The sequence below is a fragment of the Peromyscus leucopus genome, chromosome 8b (genome assembly GCF_004664715.2).
Source record: "Peromyscus leucopus breed LL Stock chromosome 8b, UCI_PerLeu_2.1, whole genome shotgun sequence".
Classification (NCBI taxonomy): Eukaryota; Metazoa; Chordata; class Mammalia; order Rodentia; family Cricetidae; genus Peromyscus; species Peromyscus leucopus.
In genome coordinates this window covers 54,025,104-54,044,340 of record NC_051086.1, presented here as the reverse complement: position 1 = coordinate 54,044,340, position 19,237 = coordinate 54,025,104, and the positions used below count along the sequence as shown (strand labels likewise).

Genomic DNA, 19,237 nt, shown 5'->3' with positions numbered 1-19,237 from the left:
TCAGACTCTCTTTTGCCTTGCATCAGAACACCAATAGCAGAGATGTTTGAAAAGTTTTAATGTAAAATAAGTTATATACAAGAGGCTTGTGCATGCAGAGACCCTCTCAGAGGGAATGACTTGTCAGCCCAGCAGTGAAGTATGAGGCCAGGATGACTAGAGGATCACAGCCCAAGTGTCACAAGCCTGGATTAAACAGAAAACAAGTTAGTGTAAATGACATTCTAGCCATGAACAATTAGGTGGGCTGGTCTTGAACTCCTGGGCTGGAATTCTCCTACCTCAGCTTCCCAAGCAGCATACGTTGCCATGCCTGCCTGCTTACTCTTTAACTGCCCTTTCCATCCTCTCCAGTACTTGGTCTGAAACTGACATTTAAAAGAACTTGGTGCACACCTTTCATCTCCAGCACTGGAGAGGAGGAGGCAGGCACATCTCTGAGTTTGAGGCCAGCCTGGCACATGTAGCCAGTTCCAGGCCAATCAGGGTAGATCACATTTCCCCCAAAAAAGAATTTAACATGAGCTCTGCTACCATTTGAAATTCTACAAGGCTAATGTGCTATTTCTCTTCATATGTGTGTAGGCCTCAAGTTGACAGATATCTCCTTCAGTTGCTCTCTACTTTTACTGACCAAGGACTCTACCTTAACCTGGAGTTCCTTGATTGGCTAGTCTGTAGTCAGCTTGTCTCAAGAGTCTCCATGCCTAAGGCCTCATTAACGAGGTAGCCGCCATGCCTACAGGGCTTTTGTTTGTTTTGTTTTTTTCAAGACAAGGTTTTTCCGTGTAACAGCCCTGGCTGTCCTGGAACTCACTCTGTAGACCAAGCTGGGCTTGGACTCAGATCCTCCTGCCTCCGCCTCCTGAGTGCTGAGATTAAAGGCGTGCATCACCACATGGCTTTTTCTATGGGTTCTGGGGATCCAAACTCAGGTCCTCATGCTTGCAAAGGAGCCATCTCAGCGCTGCACTTATTTCTAAGAAGGCAGAGGCTGAGGCCATTGGGCCTGTGCCTCGTCAACTCTCCTTCCACTTTAGTTCACTTGTAAACCATTAACTATCTACTGTGCACCGACTCCGGAGAAAAAATAAACATCCAGTAGGGGTAAGAAAAACAAGTGGGAGGAAACTAGTCCTTCAGAAACAGACAAACAGGTCACTCCAGCAGTGTTAATAGAAACCTGGTGTCAGGTACAGCTGGAGCCCAAAAATACTGGACAAGTTTGTGTTTTATGTGTGGTTCAGGTTATTACTGAGTATCTGGCACATTGTAGCACGCAGTGACTCCAAAGTTCCCCTGCTTGGGACCTGGAAGCTATAATATGTCATATATACTAACACTGGTTCCCACCGCAAACTCATTCCACAGGCTTTAATTCTTGTGCATGCACGCGCACCTGTGTGTGTGTGCGCGCGCGCACGCATGCCACACACACACACACACACACACACACACACACACGTGCACAAGCACACTATATGTTGTGGAAGACAAAAGACAATTTGCAGGAACCGGTTCTCTGCTTCTACCACATGAGGGCCAAGGCTTGAACTCGGGTTGTCAGGCTTGGCAGCAAGTGCTCTTACCTACTGAGCCATCCTGACAGCCCAACATCTGTTTTTGAGACGGGTTCTCACTATGTAGTCTAGGCTGGCCTTAACTCTCCCTGTTTCAGCCTCCCTAGTACTGGGATTACAGATAAGTGCTACCACACCCAGCTGTGAAGTAAATCCCCCAAAAAACCATGTTTTTTACCTTTTTCTAAGCCATTATTTCCACCAAGAGGGGAACAGAACTGACTGATGTGCTCTTGCAACTGACTAGATCCATGGAGGCTTACCAGGCAGCTCATCAGAAGACTGGGCTTTTCTTCTGTTCCACCGGTGACTGAAAATTCAGGCGTGTGGGGACAGTGTGCACCGTGTTCATTTATGTTGTCCTCCAAACAGGCACGCAGCTTCTGCTCTGTCAACCCTGGAGACTGGCAAAGTTCAACCACAACTAATCTTTTAAATTTTTTTTTAAATGCTTTTTTTGTTTGTTTGTTTGTTTGTTTGTTTCCGGTTTTTTCCAAGACAGGGTTTCTCTGTGTAGCTTTGGAGCCTGTCCTGGATCTTGCTCTGTAGACCAGGCTGGCCTCGAACTCACAGAGATCCACCTAGCTCTGCCTCCTGAGTGGTAGGATTAAAGGCATGTGCCACCACCAGGCTTAAAATTTTTTTTATTGGTGTTTTCGCCTGTATGTATGTCTGTGTGAGGGTGCTGGGTTCTGGAGTTACAGACAGTTGTGAGTTGCTATATAGGTCCTGGGAATTGAACCCTGGTCCTCGGGAAGAGCAATCAGTGCTCTCAACCCTGAACCATCTCTCCAGGCCCAACTAATCTTAAATACTGTATAACCAGCAGGTTGACAACCTGAATCGCCAGTCAAGACAGTTTGATTCTTTGGAGGCTTAGACTGTTGGGGGACGGCTGGGATTGCAGTCAGGTGGGAGAATGCTCGCTGGGCAAACATTCCCAGCACAGTGTAAAGACCAGGTAGAGTGACACAAGCCTGTAACCCAGCACCTGGAAGGGACGTCAGAAGGATCAGAAGCTGAGCTATGAGTGAGTTTGAGGCCAGCCTGGGCTACTACTAGACTCTGCCTCAAAACAAACAAACAAACAAACAAACAAACAAAAAAAAAAAAAAAAAAAAACGGATCTGGAGAGATGGCTCAGTGGTTAAGGGCACTCGCTGCTCTTCCAGAGGACCTGGGCTGACAGCACCCACACGGCAGCTCACAACCATCTATAACTCCATTTCCAGGGGACCCAACACCCTCTTCTTACTTCCAGGGCTCCAGACACATACACAGTACACAGACATACATGCAGGCAAAACATAGGAAGTCTATCTGGTAGGCTACTAGGAACAGATCTTGTTTCCTACTGGCCAAGATGCTGAGGAGTCCTGGCTTTCACCCCATGGGACCATTCTACCATGCTTTCCCTGGCATGATGCACTGACCCCTCTGAAGTCCTAAACCAAAATAACCCTCTCTCAGGTTATCGCTGCAGGATCCTGTCAGTGACAAGAAGGGTAACGCATGGATGTGTACAACTGACTCCAAGCCGCCACCAGAGGCTCTTTAATACGGTCGGTGTAATAGGGAATGTGTGTGGACACTTACGTGAAATGGGATGTGCAGGCCACACGGACACGTGACCACACTGTTCGTTATTCTCAGGTTGTACCTAGAGACAGAATTAGGATTCCCAGATCACTGTGGTAACAAGACCTGGTTCTCTCTACCTCTCAGTCAATAATCTAGGGGGCAGAGGCATCACCCTCACTGTGGGGTAGGGGATGAGAACCGATAGTACTAGAAAGATTTTGAAAAGCCTTACTTTATACACACAGGACAGATGAGGGGGTTTGCTTCCCACTCAGCCAACATGCTGTTGAGACAATTTTCATCAAACTGTAAGCTCTTCTCATACTCGCTTATGATGGACTTTTCTGCAAGGCAAAAGGCCCGGGATTGTCCGGTACCCGTAAGGCAGGTCTACTCTATTTTACAGATAAATGTGAAACCCAGTCAAGACAAGGCTATATGGAGTAAGTCACCGTGATATAAGATGCAAAACTGTGTACGCTACACACTGCTCTCAGAACCTCAAGAAGCAGATGCTCGCAAACTCATGGGCAAACAATAAAGAATGATGAAAGCTGGCCCTTGGGTATATACGTAAAGATGTGCCCACGCATGCAGAGTGACAAGTTTACTATTCAAGAGGCGGGTTTCGTTATGCTATCCTGGCTATCTGAAACTGAGGCTCAGTCGCCTTCCTGAAAGCCCACCCTCCTCCGTGAGATCACAAGCCGCTGACCCTACAGGCACAGCCACAGTGCTCAGGTGAACGAAGAAGCAAGAGGCAGGATAAAATAAACATGGACACTGCTTCCCAGCTCTACCACTGACTAGCTCTGGGACCTGTGTGAGGATACTGTTTTCTATTCCGTCTAATCCCATCTTTCACAGTAGTCAGAATGGAGGAAACGGTATCATGAATGAGAAGTTCCTGGCACAGAGCCAACGGCCCTCACTGTTGGGAAGACAGACGGCCAAGAATTAAGAGTCCAAACAGCCTCCTGGACACTCAACTGATGATCGAAGTCGAAGGACAGGAATTAAGAACTAATCCTAGGGCTGGGGATATAGCTTTAGAGTTTGCCTCCAAGCCAAGGCTCTGGGTTTAATCCCTAGCCCCCAAACAATCGAAAACAACAAAACCAATCCTGAGTCAAGGACAGGCCAGCACAAGGGTAGGTGCACATAGGCAGGAAAGACTACCCTGGAATTACCTTCATCACACAGCTCCTGTTCGATGTCCTGCAGCACAGCGAGGTCCCCTGGCAGTCCCAACTACAAGAGAAAGTAGAGGGCAGGGAGTGTGGCTCAGATGGGCAGCACGAGCCCAGCATGCAAGAGCCTGGGTTTAATTCCTGAGCGTGGCACAGACAGACAGACGGAGCAGAAAGCGGTGTCTTCACCTTCCATGTGAAGTATTAATCGGCCACCAGGTCCCATGGGGATCTGTAACCGAAAGCTGCCTCGAAGACCCCAGATTGACCTGGCAAAATTGGTCTGGTTTGCCTGCAGAATCTGCTGACAGTACAGCAATGTGGCCATGCTAAACCAACAACAAATGATCAAAGTACCCACCACCAAAGGAGACAAAATCAGGCAGCAGTTGAGGAAAAGTCCTAAGACTGGCCCTGTGAAAAGGTCTAGTCTTAGAAAAGCTGTTTTAGCTTCTGTAAAGCTGGAGTAAGACCGACCTGAGAGGCCTGTTGTGAGCACTAACTGTGGTGATGTTGTGCTGACCATTTAGCATACTGTAGGACACACACACAGATGCCCCTGAAAATGCATCATTATTATACAGTGCTTTGATGGTTTCAAAGGTTTTCAAGTTTTCCTACACAATTCTCATAATGTTTGTGCCATTTTCTCTATTTCATGTAAATGTAAAAACTAAGGCTCAGAGAAACACAGTAAAGCTGTGAGTCAGTCAAACTAAACAGAAATCCTAAATCCTGATGCTAACCCATAGCCTTGCCTGATACACTGTAAATAGTTTTCTCTCTCTCTCTTTTTTCTTTTTTTTTTTTCAGCGCTGAGGAGCTGAGGACCGAACCCAGGGCTCTACCACTGAGCTAAATCCCCAACCCCAATATTTTCTACTTGGTCTTTACAGAAGGTTGTTTTTTTGTTTTGTTTTGTTTTGTTTATTTTATTTTTACTTATGTATACAGTGTTCTGTATGCTTGTTTGCCTGCAGGCCAGAAGAGGGCATCAGATTTCACTATAGATGGTTGGGAGTCACCATGTGGTTGCTGGGAATTGAACTCAGGACCTCTGGAAGAGCAGCCAGTGCTCTTAACCTCTGAGCCATCTCTCCAGCCCCCTGTAAATAGTTTTCTATGGACACACAACTCCAAACTCTGATTGGCTGGAATCAGAATATTGCTGTGGACATCCTTTTCAAAGAGAGGTCCCTAACCCATTCCTAGTGAGTAAAAATTTCCAATGGGGAAAACAAGAATGACATTTCCTTCCCTTTTAGCTTCTTAAGATTAGTTTCATTACAAGGTTGCCACATGCCTAAAGTCTAGTATTGCAGAACCATCAATATAGAATAATCTACTCAGAAGGAGAATGGCCTGAGCCAAAAGAATTATGCTTGGGGGCTGGGAAGTGGGTAGGTTGAAAAGACCTGGATAACCCTCCCCGCCCCTCCCTCCCTCTCTCCCAATAAAGCTCTAAAAGGGTAAAAAAAAAAAAAAAAAAAAGACCTGGATAAACAGAAAGATGTCTCCAGAAGTTCTTTGTGGAGTAGCCAGCCCCTAGCTACAGCCCCCTTGCCTGACCTGAATCAAGGCCTCTGGATAATTCTCTACAGACTGCAAAGAATTCCACTCTTCCTCCATCACTTCTTGCACAAGCAATCTGTCTGAGGCTCTCCCTGGTGTACCGCTTGCAGCCTGGCGGTACTTGTTCAGGAGCCTGTGCCGGCTGTTTCTCATTCTCTCGAGACATCTCTGGGGGGAGGGGGAGGTAAGAACAGTAAAAGAAAGAAAAGGTTAATTTCACTAAAAAAGAAAGAAAAAAAAAACCAATTAGTTCGTAAAATATTAAAAGAATTTTAGATGCAAAATTTCATATTCTCAAGTCCTCATCCACACACAGACAGGTAAAATCACAGTGCTTTGTTCATGCATCTCCAGATTCCTATATTTTAGATTTTATCTTGAATGCAAGCAGTTGGGTACACAGCATCTGCATACACAGACTGACCTCAGACATTTATATGGCTTCCAAATTCCTGCTACTGTACATATGGCTTTAGTAATGATCTTCTACAACAGTGCTTCTCAACCCTGATGATTTTTTTTTATGTGCATATGTGTGTGCCTGTATGAGTTTATGTGCACGCATGAGTGCAGGCGCCCACAGAGGCCGGACGATGGCAATGGTGGATGCCTTGGAACTGGAGTTACAGCCACCAGGTCTGCTGCAGGAGTATAAGTGCGCTTAACACTTGGCCATCTCTCCACCCTCAACTCAGGACGATGTTTGGTTGTCACAGCTCTGCTGGTAGAACTGCTATTGGCTGATGCCATTTAGGAGGCAGGCCAAGGAATCTGCATCTAAGTGTTCTACATCGTACAGAACAATCTCCCATAACAGAACTTTCCCCTTCAAAATGTCAGTATTCACGGCTGAGAAACCCTACTCCACATAATATTTCCAGCATTGCGATTGATTTTTCTAGAATATACCCACTCCCTTAGAGATTGCAGAACACAGAGCTATGCTATTTCTCAGAGGGACTATTTGACTTCATAAGGCTTACTAAACTCTCCTAATAGTAACTGGGATTCTTTAGATTCTTCAGAAGAAAAATAACTTCTATCTCACAGGACATATGATACAGAGTGCTTCTCTCTGTAATTCAACATTAAGTGGTGGTGTCACAGCAAGCATCAGCTACCGCTGTCATGACACTTAACATTTGAAACAAACTCGAATCCAAAAACAAAGCTTCCTGGGATAGCACCTACTTCAGCCAAAAGCCCGAAAGGTAGCAGGCGCTGGCCAGGACCCAGTCCTGTGGCAGTAGTCCTGAGTTCGAGATCCATCTCGCTGGCTAGGCGCTCCGGGCACCTGCTTCACGACCAATAGTGAAGCGAGGGAACAGAGGACAGTGGTCCTTGGGACAGATTAGGGAAGTGATTAGGACCCAAATCTCACACTTACCTTCCTGAAAGCTTCTTTCCAGGGCGGCGAGCCCACTTGTTTGTACAACCAGCGGTGCGGAGACCCCGAGGACTCTGCCATCTCCTAACCGGAGACGGCTCCCAAATCCCCGCCCCCCTAGCCGCGCGCAAAGGATTCCGGAAGCTCTCGTTTCTGGGCGCTGACTGCCCTGCAGGTCGTGAGGTCTTCTAGGAACTCTCTAGTGTCTATCCCCTCACAGAGGCAGGCTTAGGGAAATCCACGGATGAAGTAGTGACTGATGAGGAGGAAACACCACCTGGGCTGAGGGAGGAGAGTCTCGAGTGAAAGTTCTGAGTTTATCCAGGGGGAGGCGTCAGCAGACAATTAGATGCACACATCCCGTTCTTAGCCCTACGCACTGGCCTTCCACAGCCGTCTCTAACCCCGCCAAGTGGTTGGCCCCGCCCCGCCCACTTTGGCGTCATTCTGCGGCGCTGTAGATTGGCTTTCCTCTAGTGATGCCTGCCCAGTGGGCCCACCCACTAGGAGATGCCCACTCGCTGATAGGCTGAAGCCGTGAAGTGCTGGTCGCGGATTGGCTACGCGCCGCGGCGGCTGCGCTCCCAGAACGGAGAGCTGTTGTGTTCAAGATGGCGGCCGCCGAGGGGCCTGCGGGTGACGGGGAGCTGTGGCAGAGCTGGCTCCCTAACCACGTCGCGTTCTTGCGGCTCCGCGAGGGCCTGAAAAGCAGGAGTCCGGCCGAAGCGGAGAAGCCAGCGGCCTCGACTTCTCCCTCGTGCCCTCCGCTGCCGCCGCATTTGCCGCTGACGAGAAACCTGGTCTTCGGCCTCGGAGGGGAGCTCTTTCTGTGGGACGCAGAAGACAGCGCCTTCCTGGTGGTTCGCCTTCGCGGCCCCAGCGGGGGCAGCGTGGAGCCCCCTCTCTCGCAGTACCAGGTGCGCCAGTGCGTCTGGAAAGCGACCCTGGGCGGGCCCCTCACTCGGCTCCTGGGTTCGCTTCCCGTCTGGGTGGCGTGGCTCGGCCGTGGGTGTGCTAGCGGACTGCAGCAGGCGTCTCTCGGGAGCATCCCGCTTCGAGTGGAAAAGCCCGCCTTCCGGATCTTTATTCCTCTCCAGCAGGAGTATTGTCTCGGTCACTGCCAGGCACTTCGAGGAACTGGTGTTCCGAGTGCCTGGGAGGAAAAGAGAGGTCCGTGACGTGCGTGATACATGGTCGGTGCTCTGGGGGAGACAGCAGTTTTAGTGGCTTGGCCCAAAGAACCCTGTTTAAAGATCTGGCACATTCTTTGGGTTGATCGTGAGCTTTAGGACGGGTTTAAAAGGACCACATTGCCTGACTGAAATGAAAAAAGGGAGTCCCTGGGTTTTGGGTGTTGGTTTTGCCCCTTTGGGCGCGCGCTAAAGTTGGAAGGGTTGGTTCGTTTGTTGCAGTGCAGGGAAATCAACACGCGCGCACATGCGCACACTCCCATTAACGCATCCGTAGGAGAAATGCACACACCTTCACCTCCACCGGGGCAAGCACAAGAGTTCCAGCTCTGATCTAGGTCTTCATACCTTTTTGATTTGATGAGCCACTGAATGACATGTGAAGGTTGAAATAATCAGAATTATTCTAGACTTGCTGTGACCGAATACTGCTTTATTGAAGTGTTCGTTTGTAGTAAACTGATTCTCTTTTAAAGACTTTCCCCCCAAGCCAGGCGGTGGTGGCACACGCACTCAGGAGGCAGAGCCAGGCGGATCTCTGTGAGTTCGAGGTCAGCCTGGTCTAGAATGAGATCCAGGACAGGCATCAAGACTACACAGAGAAATCCTATCTTAAAACAAAAAACAACCCCCCCCCCCCCAGTATTTTATTTATATACACACATTTATATATGCACACACACATATATATATGTATATATAACATAATTCTTTATTGATACTTTGGGGATTTCACAACGTGTACCCCAATCCTGCTCACCTTCCAGTCCCTCCAAATCTGTCCCTCACCCCTGTAGCATCCCCCCCAAAATTAATTGAAAGGAAAAAAAAAACTACTTTGCCCCTCCGTTAGAGACTTTTTTTAAAGCCAGGACTGGTGCACAGGTCTTTAGTCCCAGCACTTGGGAGGCAGAGGCCAGCCTGGTCTACATAGTGAGTTCCAGGACTACATAGAGAGACAGGTCTTTAGTCCCAGCACTTGGGAGGCAGAGGCCAGCCTGGTCTACATAGTGAGTTCCAGGACTACATAGAGAGACCCTGTCTCAAAAAGAAAAAAATAAAAAAAAGGAGCAAGCAAACAAACAAGGAAAAAAAAAAACCCAAAATGTGGCATTCATTCCAATGCATGAGATCTGCTGTGTGTCCTGGACTAATTCTTGTTGAGAAGTGATTGATTTTAACAAGGTGCAGCCAGTGCTCTTGAGAAACTTGGTCAACATTTTACACATTTACCTGCTGTAAAATTCCCATTAAGAATAAGTATCAGAAATTCATGCATTGTTTCAATTAATTATTTATTTTCCTTTGATTTTCTTTTCTCTGGTCTGAAATCACTTATGTAGCCCAGGCTGGTCTGGAACTCCTGCCCAGTCTCTGATTGTTGAGATTACAGGTCTGAACCAAGCCAGTCTGTGTGTGTGTGTGTGTGTGTGTGTGTGTGTGTAAGTGTAAGATGATCCTATGTTACCACACTGTGTTTTTGTTGTATTTTCTCATTTGTAAACACCAAAACAGAGACTGTGTCGACCTTATTTCTTTATGTCTAGCACTTGACCTAATCTTAGAGCATGCAAGAGCTCTGTTAATATTTGGTGACTTTGTTTTTGTTTTTGTGTGGGTTTTTTTTTTTTTTTTTTCCCAAGACAGGGTTTCTCTGTGCAACCACTCTGGCTGTCCTAGAACTTGCTCTTCAGACTGGGCTGGCCTCAAACTCAGAGATCAGGCAGATCCTGGTCAGAGCTGGAATTAAAGCTGTGCACCACCACTGCCCAGCTCTGCAACAGTCATTTAAAAACAAACTGGCTTACAATTAGAAATCTTACTATATTCAAAAAAGCCTTATCTTAAACGATTTTGGCTTAGCATGATTCTCCATACAAAGGTAAATAATATATTGACAGTCTCATCATTATTTACTAAGAGTAAAAAGAAAAGAAAGTAGTCATCTGAAATGGTCATGAGAAAAGAAATAGGAAGTACCAGTGTAAAAGTGAGTATTTTTGAGGATGTATGATGCTATCACAAATTATTAGAACTCCCTTAAAATATCACTCTTTTATACTACGCCCACATAGATAAATCAGTACTGTTTGCTGCAAAACTCTTGAAGCTAATCTGGGCTTTCACTTTGTAGCATTGGGTGGCCTGAAACTCAAACAGAGCCACCTGTATCTTCCTCCCAGCTACAGGAAATAAAGGTGTACACTACCATAATTGGCCTGAAGCTATTCTTTATTCTACAGTACTGTTTATAAAATGTTATCTTTTATTAATACTTCTAAACTTATTTGTTCACTAAATATCAAGAGTCTGCTTGATGCCAGGAATACAGAGAAGAAAAACAAATCTTAAGTAGTTTTTGTGAGGTTATGTGAGGAGGCAAGTTTTTGTGTTTTGTTTGTTTGGGGTTTTTGTTTTGTTGTTTTGTTTTTTGAGACAAGGTTTCTCTGTATACAGCCCTGGCTGTCCTGGAACTCAGACTGTAGACCAGTTGGCCTCAAACTCAGTGATCTTCCTGCCTTTGCCTCCCAGAGTTCTGGGATTAAAGGCATGTGCCAGCATACTGCCTAGCTAAAGTTTTTTGTTTTGTTTTTAATTTTCTGTTTATGCATGTTCTGTCTGTATGTGTGTGCATGTACTATTCATGTGCCTGGTACCCACAGAGGCCAGAAAATGGTTACAGAACCACCATGTAGGTGCCAGGAATTGAACCCAGGTCCTCTGGAAGAGTAGCCAATGCTTCTTATTAACCACTGAGCCATCTCCAGCCCTAACACTTAAGTGTGTGTGTGTGTGTGTGTGTGTGTGTGTGTGTGTGTGTGTATGTGTATGAATGAATGAATGAATGAATGAATGAATGAATGAATGAATGAATGAATACAGGTGCTCCAGGAAGCCAGAAGAGGGTATCTGATTGCCTGGAACTGTAGTTCCAGACTGTGAACTAAAATGTGAGTGCTGGGAACCAAGCTCTGGTCTTCTGCTAGAGGAGCAAGTGCCTTTAGCAGCTAAGTCATCTATGAAGCACCCAGAGATAGTTTCTTGGGGAATAAACAGTTAATACAACAAGTATTAGTACTTGTCCAGAATGCTGTTATTTTGTAACTATAGAAAATTAAAGCATGATTATGGTTTCAAGCAACTCCCAAATATATTAACATTAAAATTAACTATTTTTACTAAATTGCTTTAATTTTCAGAGATTACTTTGCATAAATCCACCCCTGTTTGAAATTCATCAAGTCTTGTTAAGTCCCACGCAACATCATGTAGCACTTATAGGAATGAAAGGACTTATGGCATTAGAATTACCTCAAAGATGGGGAAAGGATTCTGAATTTGAAGGTGGAAAAGCAACTGTGAATTGTAGGTAAGTTGCATTTCCATTTAGTGTTTGACTGTAACTTGCTTAGATCAGAGGTAGTTGAAATGTATTTTGGGATTCTACTATTAGAACATTTGAGCATTCATGTGATCCTGCAGACTGGCTTCCTGTGTTGCTATTGCTGTTACCATTTTTGTTAATGTGTATGAGTGTTTTGCCTTCATTTATGTAAGTGTACTATACTGCTTGTGTGCCTGGTACCCAGGAAGCCTAGAAGAGAGTGTCAGATCCCCTGGAACTGGAGTTACAGATGGTTGTGAGCTGCCATGAGGGTGCTGGGAACCAATCTTGGATCCTCTGCAAAAGCATCAGGTGCTCTCAACCACTGAGCTACCTTCCCAGCCCCTTTTGTTACTACTTTTGAAGAATACTGTATTAATATTTATTTGTAATTACAAGAAACAATATCAGTCCATTATTTTTACAGAAATAGCCGAAATTTTGCAGTTAAGTGCATGAGCTTAAGAACTAGTCACATATTGAAGTAAAGTGTGTGGATTAAGGACTTTGTTTATTGATTAACATCTTTGTTCCAAGATACCATTAATATGTCAGGCCATTTTCTGGTCATTGCACTTCGTACTGTGACATCATAAATGTACCATGAGCTACTCATGCCCTAAGGTACATCAGTTGGTCAGCTGCCAGGTGTTCAGTCACAGAAAGAAAACATCTAAATTAAGGCTCATGGCTACTTCCAAGTTTCAAAAAAAAAAAACAAGGGGGTGAAGGGAGTCTTAATACCTAGTGTAACAAAGCCTGCCAAGTAATAACCCTTCCCTGCTTCCCTGCCCCACACAGGGGTGAACCTGGAACTGCAGAAATATGCGCAACTTTCAGTTTCATTTTTATACACACACACAAAAATTAAAAAATAAAAATTCAGGAAAGTGGGAATCTAAAATGTCTACTGAAAAGAATATAACGTAGAAACCTAGACTTACTTTACCTCTAAAACATAAGAGAGACTACTTGAATTGCTTAATAGTATTTAGATCACTGTTTCTTAATTTTCAGAATAATCGTATCTGCCCTTATAGTTTCCTTACTACATTGATTCGCAAAAAGACCAAACAAGAGGCAATATCAAAACACATTTTTAAAGAACTATATAAGCTGGGTATGGTAATACACAAATGCAATCCCAGCCCTCAGGATGCTGTGCCAGGATGATTTGCTGTGAGTTCAAGGTCAGCCTGGGTTACATTGTGAGGGCAAGACCCTAGCCAGGCTATGTAGCAAGATCCTGTCTGAACCAGCAAAACCAAAATGTATAAAATATATTACTGTAATGTAGAAAATATTTGCATTTTGGTTTCTTGGATAGGTTCTTGGAATGCTCTCAGAATGACAAGAGAAGGAAAGGAACAGTGTTACAGTAGGTTAGAATGTGTTTCTTCCAAGTTCTACACACAAATGTTTTTGAAAATTGTTTTATTTTAGTACCACGCCAATTGCTGAGAGATTTTTCACCAGCTCTACCTCTCTGACTCTGAAGCATGCTGCGTGGTATCCAAGTGAGATGCTGGATCCCCACATAGTGCTGTTGACGTCAGACAATGTGATAAGGTGACCTTTACCTTTTCTAGTTTACCTTGTGAATGGAAAAGCTTTGTGTCTTACTACTTATTTACTGAATAGTTGCTCGGGATAACACAAATAAGTCACTGAATGTTGTAATGTTTTTATCTGATTGCCTACTGTAACCATTCTCTCTTTCTCTTTTTTCCCCCCTTTGAGATAGTGTCTCACACTGTGTGGACAAGGCTAGTCTTGACCTCACAGAGATCCACCTGCCTCTGCCTCCTGAGTGCTGGGAGTAAAGGCTTGCCTCCTCCCATTCTCCCCCTCCCCACCACCTTCCAAATCCACTCTTCCTGTTTCTGTTGAGAAAGGTGCCGGCCTCCCATGGGTATCAACAAGCATGGTATATCAAGTTGCTGTAGGACTAAAGGTGTGGGGAATGGAGCTCAGTGGTTCAGTGCTTATGCTTGAGTTCTTGGGTTCCATCCCTAACGCTGTTATCCACCCCCCACCCCCCAAAAAATGTTGCTAAAGATAGAAAGCATTTCTTTGGGTCATAAACTCCCCTTCTGCATGGTTAACTAGAGGAAATAGGCAAGATCTTTGGCAAAGAGATGATTTAAGAACTAGTAGGAAATTCTTTATAAATTGTTTAGATTTATTTTATTTGTATGGATGTTTTGTACATATGTGCACCTCATGCATACCTGGTGCCCATGGAGGTCAGAAGAGGAAGGAACCCCACAACTAGAGTTACAAACGGTTGTGAGCCTCCGTGTGCTGGGGATCAAACCCAGCTCCTCTACAAGAGCAACAAGAACTCTTAACTGCTGAGCCATGTCTCCAGCCCCTGGTAGGAAAATACTTAAGAACTGATTAAATTGTTTTGATGAGATAATGTCTTACTCTGTAACCCACACTGGTCTGTAAATGTAGCCCGGAGGTCTTCGTGGTCCTCTCGCCTCAGCCTCTCAAGTGATAGAATTACAGTGTGAGCTACCCTGTCTGATATCAAAGAGAACTTAAGTACTATTTTCTTTTCTTTTGACTGCTAGAATTTACTCTCTCCGTGAGCCTCAGACACCCACTAAGGTGATTGTACTTTCAGAAGCAGAGGAGGAAAGCTTAATACTCAATAAAGGGTAAGTTTTTATTTGTCACAAAAATGTTGAGGTTTTTTTCTTTTGTTTTGTTTTGTTTTCCCGAGACAGGGTTTCTCTGTGTAGCTTTGCCTATTTCCTGGAACTCGCTTTGTAGACCAGGCTGGCCTCAAACTCACAGCGATCCGCCTGCCTTTGCTTCCTGAGTGCTGGGATTAAAGGCGTGCACCTCTGTGCCTGGCCTTTCTGATTATCTGTGCTCCTGGCTTTTTTTGTTTTCTTACCTACTACATGTCCTGGCTTACTCTTAATGGAATCATCCTTTGAACTTGCAGAACCCAACCCTCTGGCCTCCTGATCAGACTTTCTGATGGGCACTACACATAGTCAAATACAGTCTGCACACTTAGAATGAAAGCTAATGTCAATATTTTTGGAATTTACATTTAGTTATCTTCATGTTTAGTTTTTCTTGTTCTAAATATAATTTCTTGAACATTTTATGCATCTTTATTCTGTATTTGATACTTTGTTTTTTGTTTTTGTTTTTCAAGACAGGGTTTCTCTGTATAACAGCCTTGGCTGTCCTAGAACTTGCTTTGTAGACTAGGCTGGCCTTGAACTCACAGAGATCTGCCTGCTTCTGCCTCCTGAGTGTTGGGTTTAAGGCTTGTGCTATCACCACCCAGTCTGTACTTGACACTTTTAATACTTGAAAGTCTTAATGGGAGTGATAGTGATATACTAAGATCTATGTTTGTTCTTCTCCTGACCTACAGTCAGGTTGCTTTCCTCTTCATTGATGATCTCTTACTGGGAACTTATATTTACCTGATCTTGAAGTGTGGGAATATTGAGATTCTGAGTTGGGGGTTTATTTCTCTAGGATGAATTTATGTCTACTGCTAAGAGCCAGGGTTGCTACAGCCTGGGACTGTTTACTCTCTGGTTGTCCCAGCCCTGAAAATTTCACTTAAATGATATGAAGAAATACAGTACCAGCTTAAATTCCAGTGCATTTCTTTCCATAATAGGGCAGGACCTAGCTCAGAGGTTAATTCTGTTCTGGAGTCTGGGTATTTTCTGTCCTGTAGTGTGTTTCTGGAACTAACCTAGTTAGGTGATGGGGTTTTGTTTGTTTGTTTTTGACAGGCACAGTATGTATATAAGAGTCAGTAGAGCAAATACAGTGTTAAATACTCTGATCTGGCATCAGTCAGCCCACCTGGTTCCAGTCTAGACTCTGCCACTTGCCTTCTATGGCATCTGGGAAAGTTTTCTAATTGTGCTAAGCTTCATTTCTGTGACTATATTCCATGAATATAAAAAATTGACAGTGCTCATTTCTTAGGATTATTGTACAGAGTGAATGGGATCATTCATTAAAAAGTGCTCACCACCTGGAATATAACTTAATGGTAGAGTACTTACCTACTGTGTGCAAGGCCCTAGGCTCAACCCTAGTATCAGAATGAAAGATTGTTTAGCATTTGTGTTGGCACAGAGTATTCATTCATACCTACTTCCTATCAGCCAGTCTGTCCGTCTGTCTTTTTTATTTATTTATTTACTGTGTGTGTGCATACACTGATGTTGCATGAATGTGTGTACTCCTGCATTGATGTATGTGTAGGCCAGAGGCCAACTTGAAGGAGGCAGGTCTCAACTTCTCCCATGAGTATCACAAGGAGAAACTTAGACTGTCAGTCTTGGAGTCAAGCACCTTTACCCACTGAGTTCCTCCTTTGTTTCTTGATACAAGTTCTCACATTGTAGCTCTCGCTGACCTAGGAGCTTCACTCTGAAGCTTAGGGTAGCAACAGAGTTGTAGCAACCTTCCTGCCTCAGCCTCCTGAGTGCTGGGATTGAGTATAATGAAGCTTCAGTTAGGTTTAGTGACTTAGGAGTTATTTTATTTCATTAACTTCTCTATTTGTTCCATTATCTTGATATTTCTCATATTCTGATACCATATACTTTTCCATGTGATAAACTAAAATATGGTATTTACACCTTTAGGTGATGTTGATTATTTAAACTGTGAAGTTTTGGTTGTAATTTACCCATACTCATTAACCTTTTGTTAAACAAAAATCATTTTGGGTAACAAATTATACCAAATTTTAATATACATAGGCACCATGGTTTTATAGTCCCTTCCTAACTATACAGGTAATGCATATCTATTTGGGAAAAATAGAAAAAAAGCATAGAGAAAGTGGAAATCCTTTATACTCTATAGCCTGTGTCCAGCACAGCAGCCAAAGGAATACGTAGCTTCCCTTTCGGTGAGATCACTTACTTACCTGTTTTCCACACCCGGAGCTATGTGATGCCCACAGGCTTACCTCCTGACTTCAGTTCACCGTCATTCTTCCTACTGTGCCCTTGCTCTCCAAGCCCCAGATGCCCTGGCTTCTTTGCCATTCCTTAAGCATCACTATCCACCTTAGACCCTTGGTGTGTATTATTGTATTCAACTGCTCCTTCCCAGATAACTAGACCAGGTCCCATACTTTCTTCAGACCTGTGCTCAGATGTCAGCTTCTCAAAGTCCTCCTGTGCCATACAGGCTACTAAACAGCACTCCTGCAAACACCATTTGACCCTCCTTTTTCTTTATAACACCACTTTCTTTCAGAAAAAAAAAAAAAAAAATGACACACTTCAGTAATCTCAGCACTCAGAAGGCCAAAGCAGAAGGACTGTTACAGTTCAAGGCCAGCATGGGTTATAGTGTGTGACCCTGTCTTAATAAAACCAAAAGTAACAACAACAAAATCATTTCCTGAATGTGTTGTTTATTTTTGCTCACTCACTAGAAAGAGAAGTGATTCTTTAATTTGCTGGTTTATTTTATGAACAGTGCATAGCACATAGTAAGTGGTAAATGTTACTGGAATAAATTAATTTGTATTCATCTGATTTTCATCCTTTTGTGGTTTTTAGAGACAGTTTCTCTGTGTAGCCCTAACTGTCCTGGATCTCACTCTGTAGCCCAGGCTGGCCTCAACTCACAGAGATCCGCCTGCCTCTGCCTCCCAAGTGCTGGGATTAAAAGTGTGAGCCATCACCTCCCGGCTCCATTTCTCTCTCTCTCTTTTTTTTTTTTTTTTTTTGTTTTGTTTTGTTTTTTCGAGACAGGGTTTCTCTGTGTAGCTTTGCGCCTTTCCTGGAATTCACTTGGTAGCCTAGGTTGGCCTCGAACTCACAGAGATCCGCCTGCCTCTGCCTCCCGAGTGCTGGGATTAAAGGCGTGCACCACCACGCCCGGCTCCATTTCTCTTTATATTTCTATATATGTGGTTTGTGTGTCTGCATTTAAACTATTTCAAAATTCAAATTTTTCACTAATTACTATGGTATTAATTTGTTTATTAATAATTTAATTTGTTTATTCTTCATAATGGTTTTTGTTTTTAACAAACTTTTTTCGAATCTCTTTGCAGAAGGGCATATACAGCATCTCTAGGAGAGACTGCAGTTGCATTTGACTTTGGGCCACTGGCAACAGTCTCAAAAAATATATTTGGACAAAAAGGCCAAGAAGAAGCGGTGGCATATCCACTGTACATCTTATATGAGAACGGAGAGACCTTCCTCACCTACGTTAGTCTGTTACATGTGTAAGTTAATGCAGTAACCAGTGTTAGTGTATACATCATCACTGTTGAACTTGATTGAGATGCACATTCCTGTGTTCCGGGTATAGATGAGAAATGGTACAGATTATTTGATTGTCCTCTTCCTTGTTTTTTTAGGGAAGTTGTGTTAAGAAAAGACTAAATTTGGCTCACAAAGTCTAGTTAACTGAAAAAGCATTGTTTCTCTTATATAAACAAGTTAGCATGGGTATGATTAGATGTAATCTGATGTCTTGCATTGAAATTGTGGAGAAAGCCATGTGTACACATGAACATATAAGGACTCATTTCCTAGTACTGGGACACATTAAGTACTAAAAAGGAGACACTATCTATTTTGACTGCAGGAGTTAAGGGAATTTTTGCAGAGAACTGATGTCACATGGGACTAACAGTCTCAAGCAGGATTAAATGAAGTGACAGGAAGGGTGAGACCATTTTAGTCACAAGGGCATCCCAGACTCGAGTATACAAATAAGCACAGAAGCCATTCAAGGTTCAGTCATTTGACATCTTGGTCTACAGCAGTGAATTCAGGTACAAAACAACAAATACTGCAGCTGGAAAATTGATGGAGCGACATTTCTAGGTCATGAACATGGTGAGGTCTCTTCTGGAAGACTGGGAGGTTTCTGAGCAGAGTAGAAGGACAGGGAGGGCTGGAGCGGTGTAAGTTTCTATCCAGTACACCCAGGGTTGGTTTGTTTGTTTCTTTGTTTGTTTGTTTTTCAGTGTCAGTTTTGCCTTTTTGTTGTTGGGTTTTTTGTTTTGTTTGGGTCTTGGGTTCACCCTTTGAGCCCAGAAAATGAGAGAAAAATGAGAACAAAGCTTAGGAAGGGCGAGTTCAGAAAGGTAGAGAACACGACCAGAAAAGAAACTGTTAGGAGTATTGACACTGGTAAGCAGCCAGGCGGGTGGTGCAGGTCTTTCATGGCAGCACTGAGGAGGCAGAGACAGGCAGAGTTTGTGAGTTTGAGGCCAGCCTGATCTGTATAGTGAGTTCCAGAAGAGCGAAGGCTGTATGGAGAGACCCTGTCTCCAAAAGAAGAATGTCAGGCGACAGCAGGAGTTACCCAGTGATAAT

At 44.1% G+C, this 19,237-nt stretch overlaps 2 protein-coding genes across 5 annotated transcripts in view; one reads left to right on the top strand and one right to left on the bottom strand.

Moving 5' to 3' along the window:
* Positions 1 to 41: 41 nt before the first annotated feature.
* Rpain (RPA interacting protein) lies at positions 42 to 7,755 on the bottom strand. 4 transcript variants are annotated; one of them, XM_028860980.2, is made up of 7 exons: positions 7,311 to 7,750; positions 5,921 to 6,091; positions 4,352 to 4,412; positions 3,394 to 3,505; positions 3,177 to 3,240; positions 1,844 to 1,984; positions 42 to 186 (listed from the first exon to the last, which is right to left on the bottom strand). In XM_028860980.2, the coding sequence occupies exons 1-7, from the start codon at positions 7,389 to 7,391 to the stop codon at positions 157 to 159; spliced, it is 660 nt and encodes a 219-aa protein (XP_028716813.1). In that variant the 5' UTR covers positions 7,392 to 7,750; the 3' UTR covers positions 42 to 156. The 4 variants fall into 4 exon arrangements, with proteins under 4 accessions (XP_028716813.1, XP_028716812.1, XP_028716814.1 ...); XM_028860979.2 differs by lacking the exon at positions 42 to 186 and having other exon boundaries at positions 878 to 1,984; positions 7,311 to 7,755; XM_028860981.2 differs by lacking the exons at positions 42 to 186; positions 3,177 to 3,240; positions 3,394 to 3,505 and having other exon boundaries at positions 1,837 to 1,984.
* Positions 7,756 to 7,836: 81 nt separating this feature from the next.
* Positions 7,837 to 19,237, top strand: part of Nup88 (nucleoporin 88) — a 28,084-nt gene continuing 16,683 nt past the window's right edge. Inside the window, exons 1-5 of the mRNA XM_028860997.2 lie at positions 7,837 to 8,227; positions 11,701 to 11,870; positions 13,329 to 13,454; positions 14,465 to 14,551; positions 17,959 to 18,135. Of these exons, the coding sequence (XP_028716830.1) occupies positions 7,922 to 8,227; positions 11,701 to 11,870; positions 13,329 to 13,454; positions 14,465 to 14,551; positions 17,959 to 18,135 (866 nt within the window). The 5' untranslated portion in view covers positions 7,837 to 7,921. The remainder of the gene's footprint in view (positions 8,228 to 11,700; positions 11,871 to 13,328; positions 13,455 to 14,464; positions 14,552 to 17,958; positions 18,136 to 19,237) is intronic.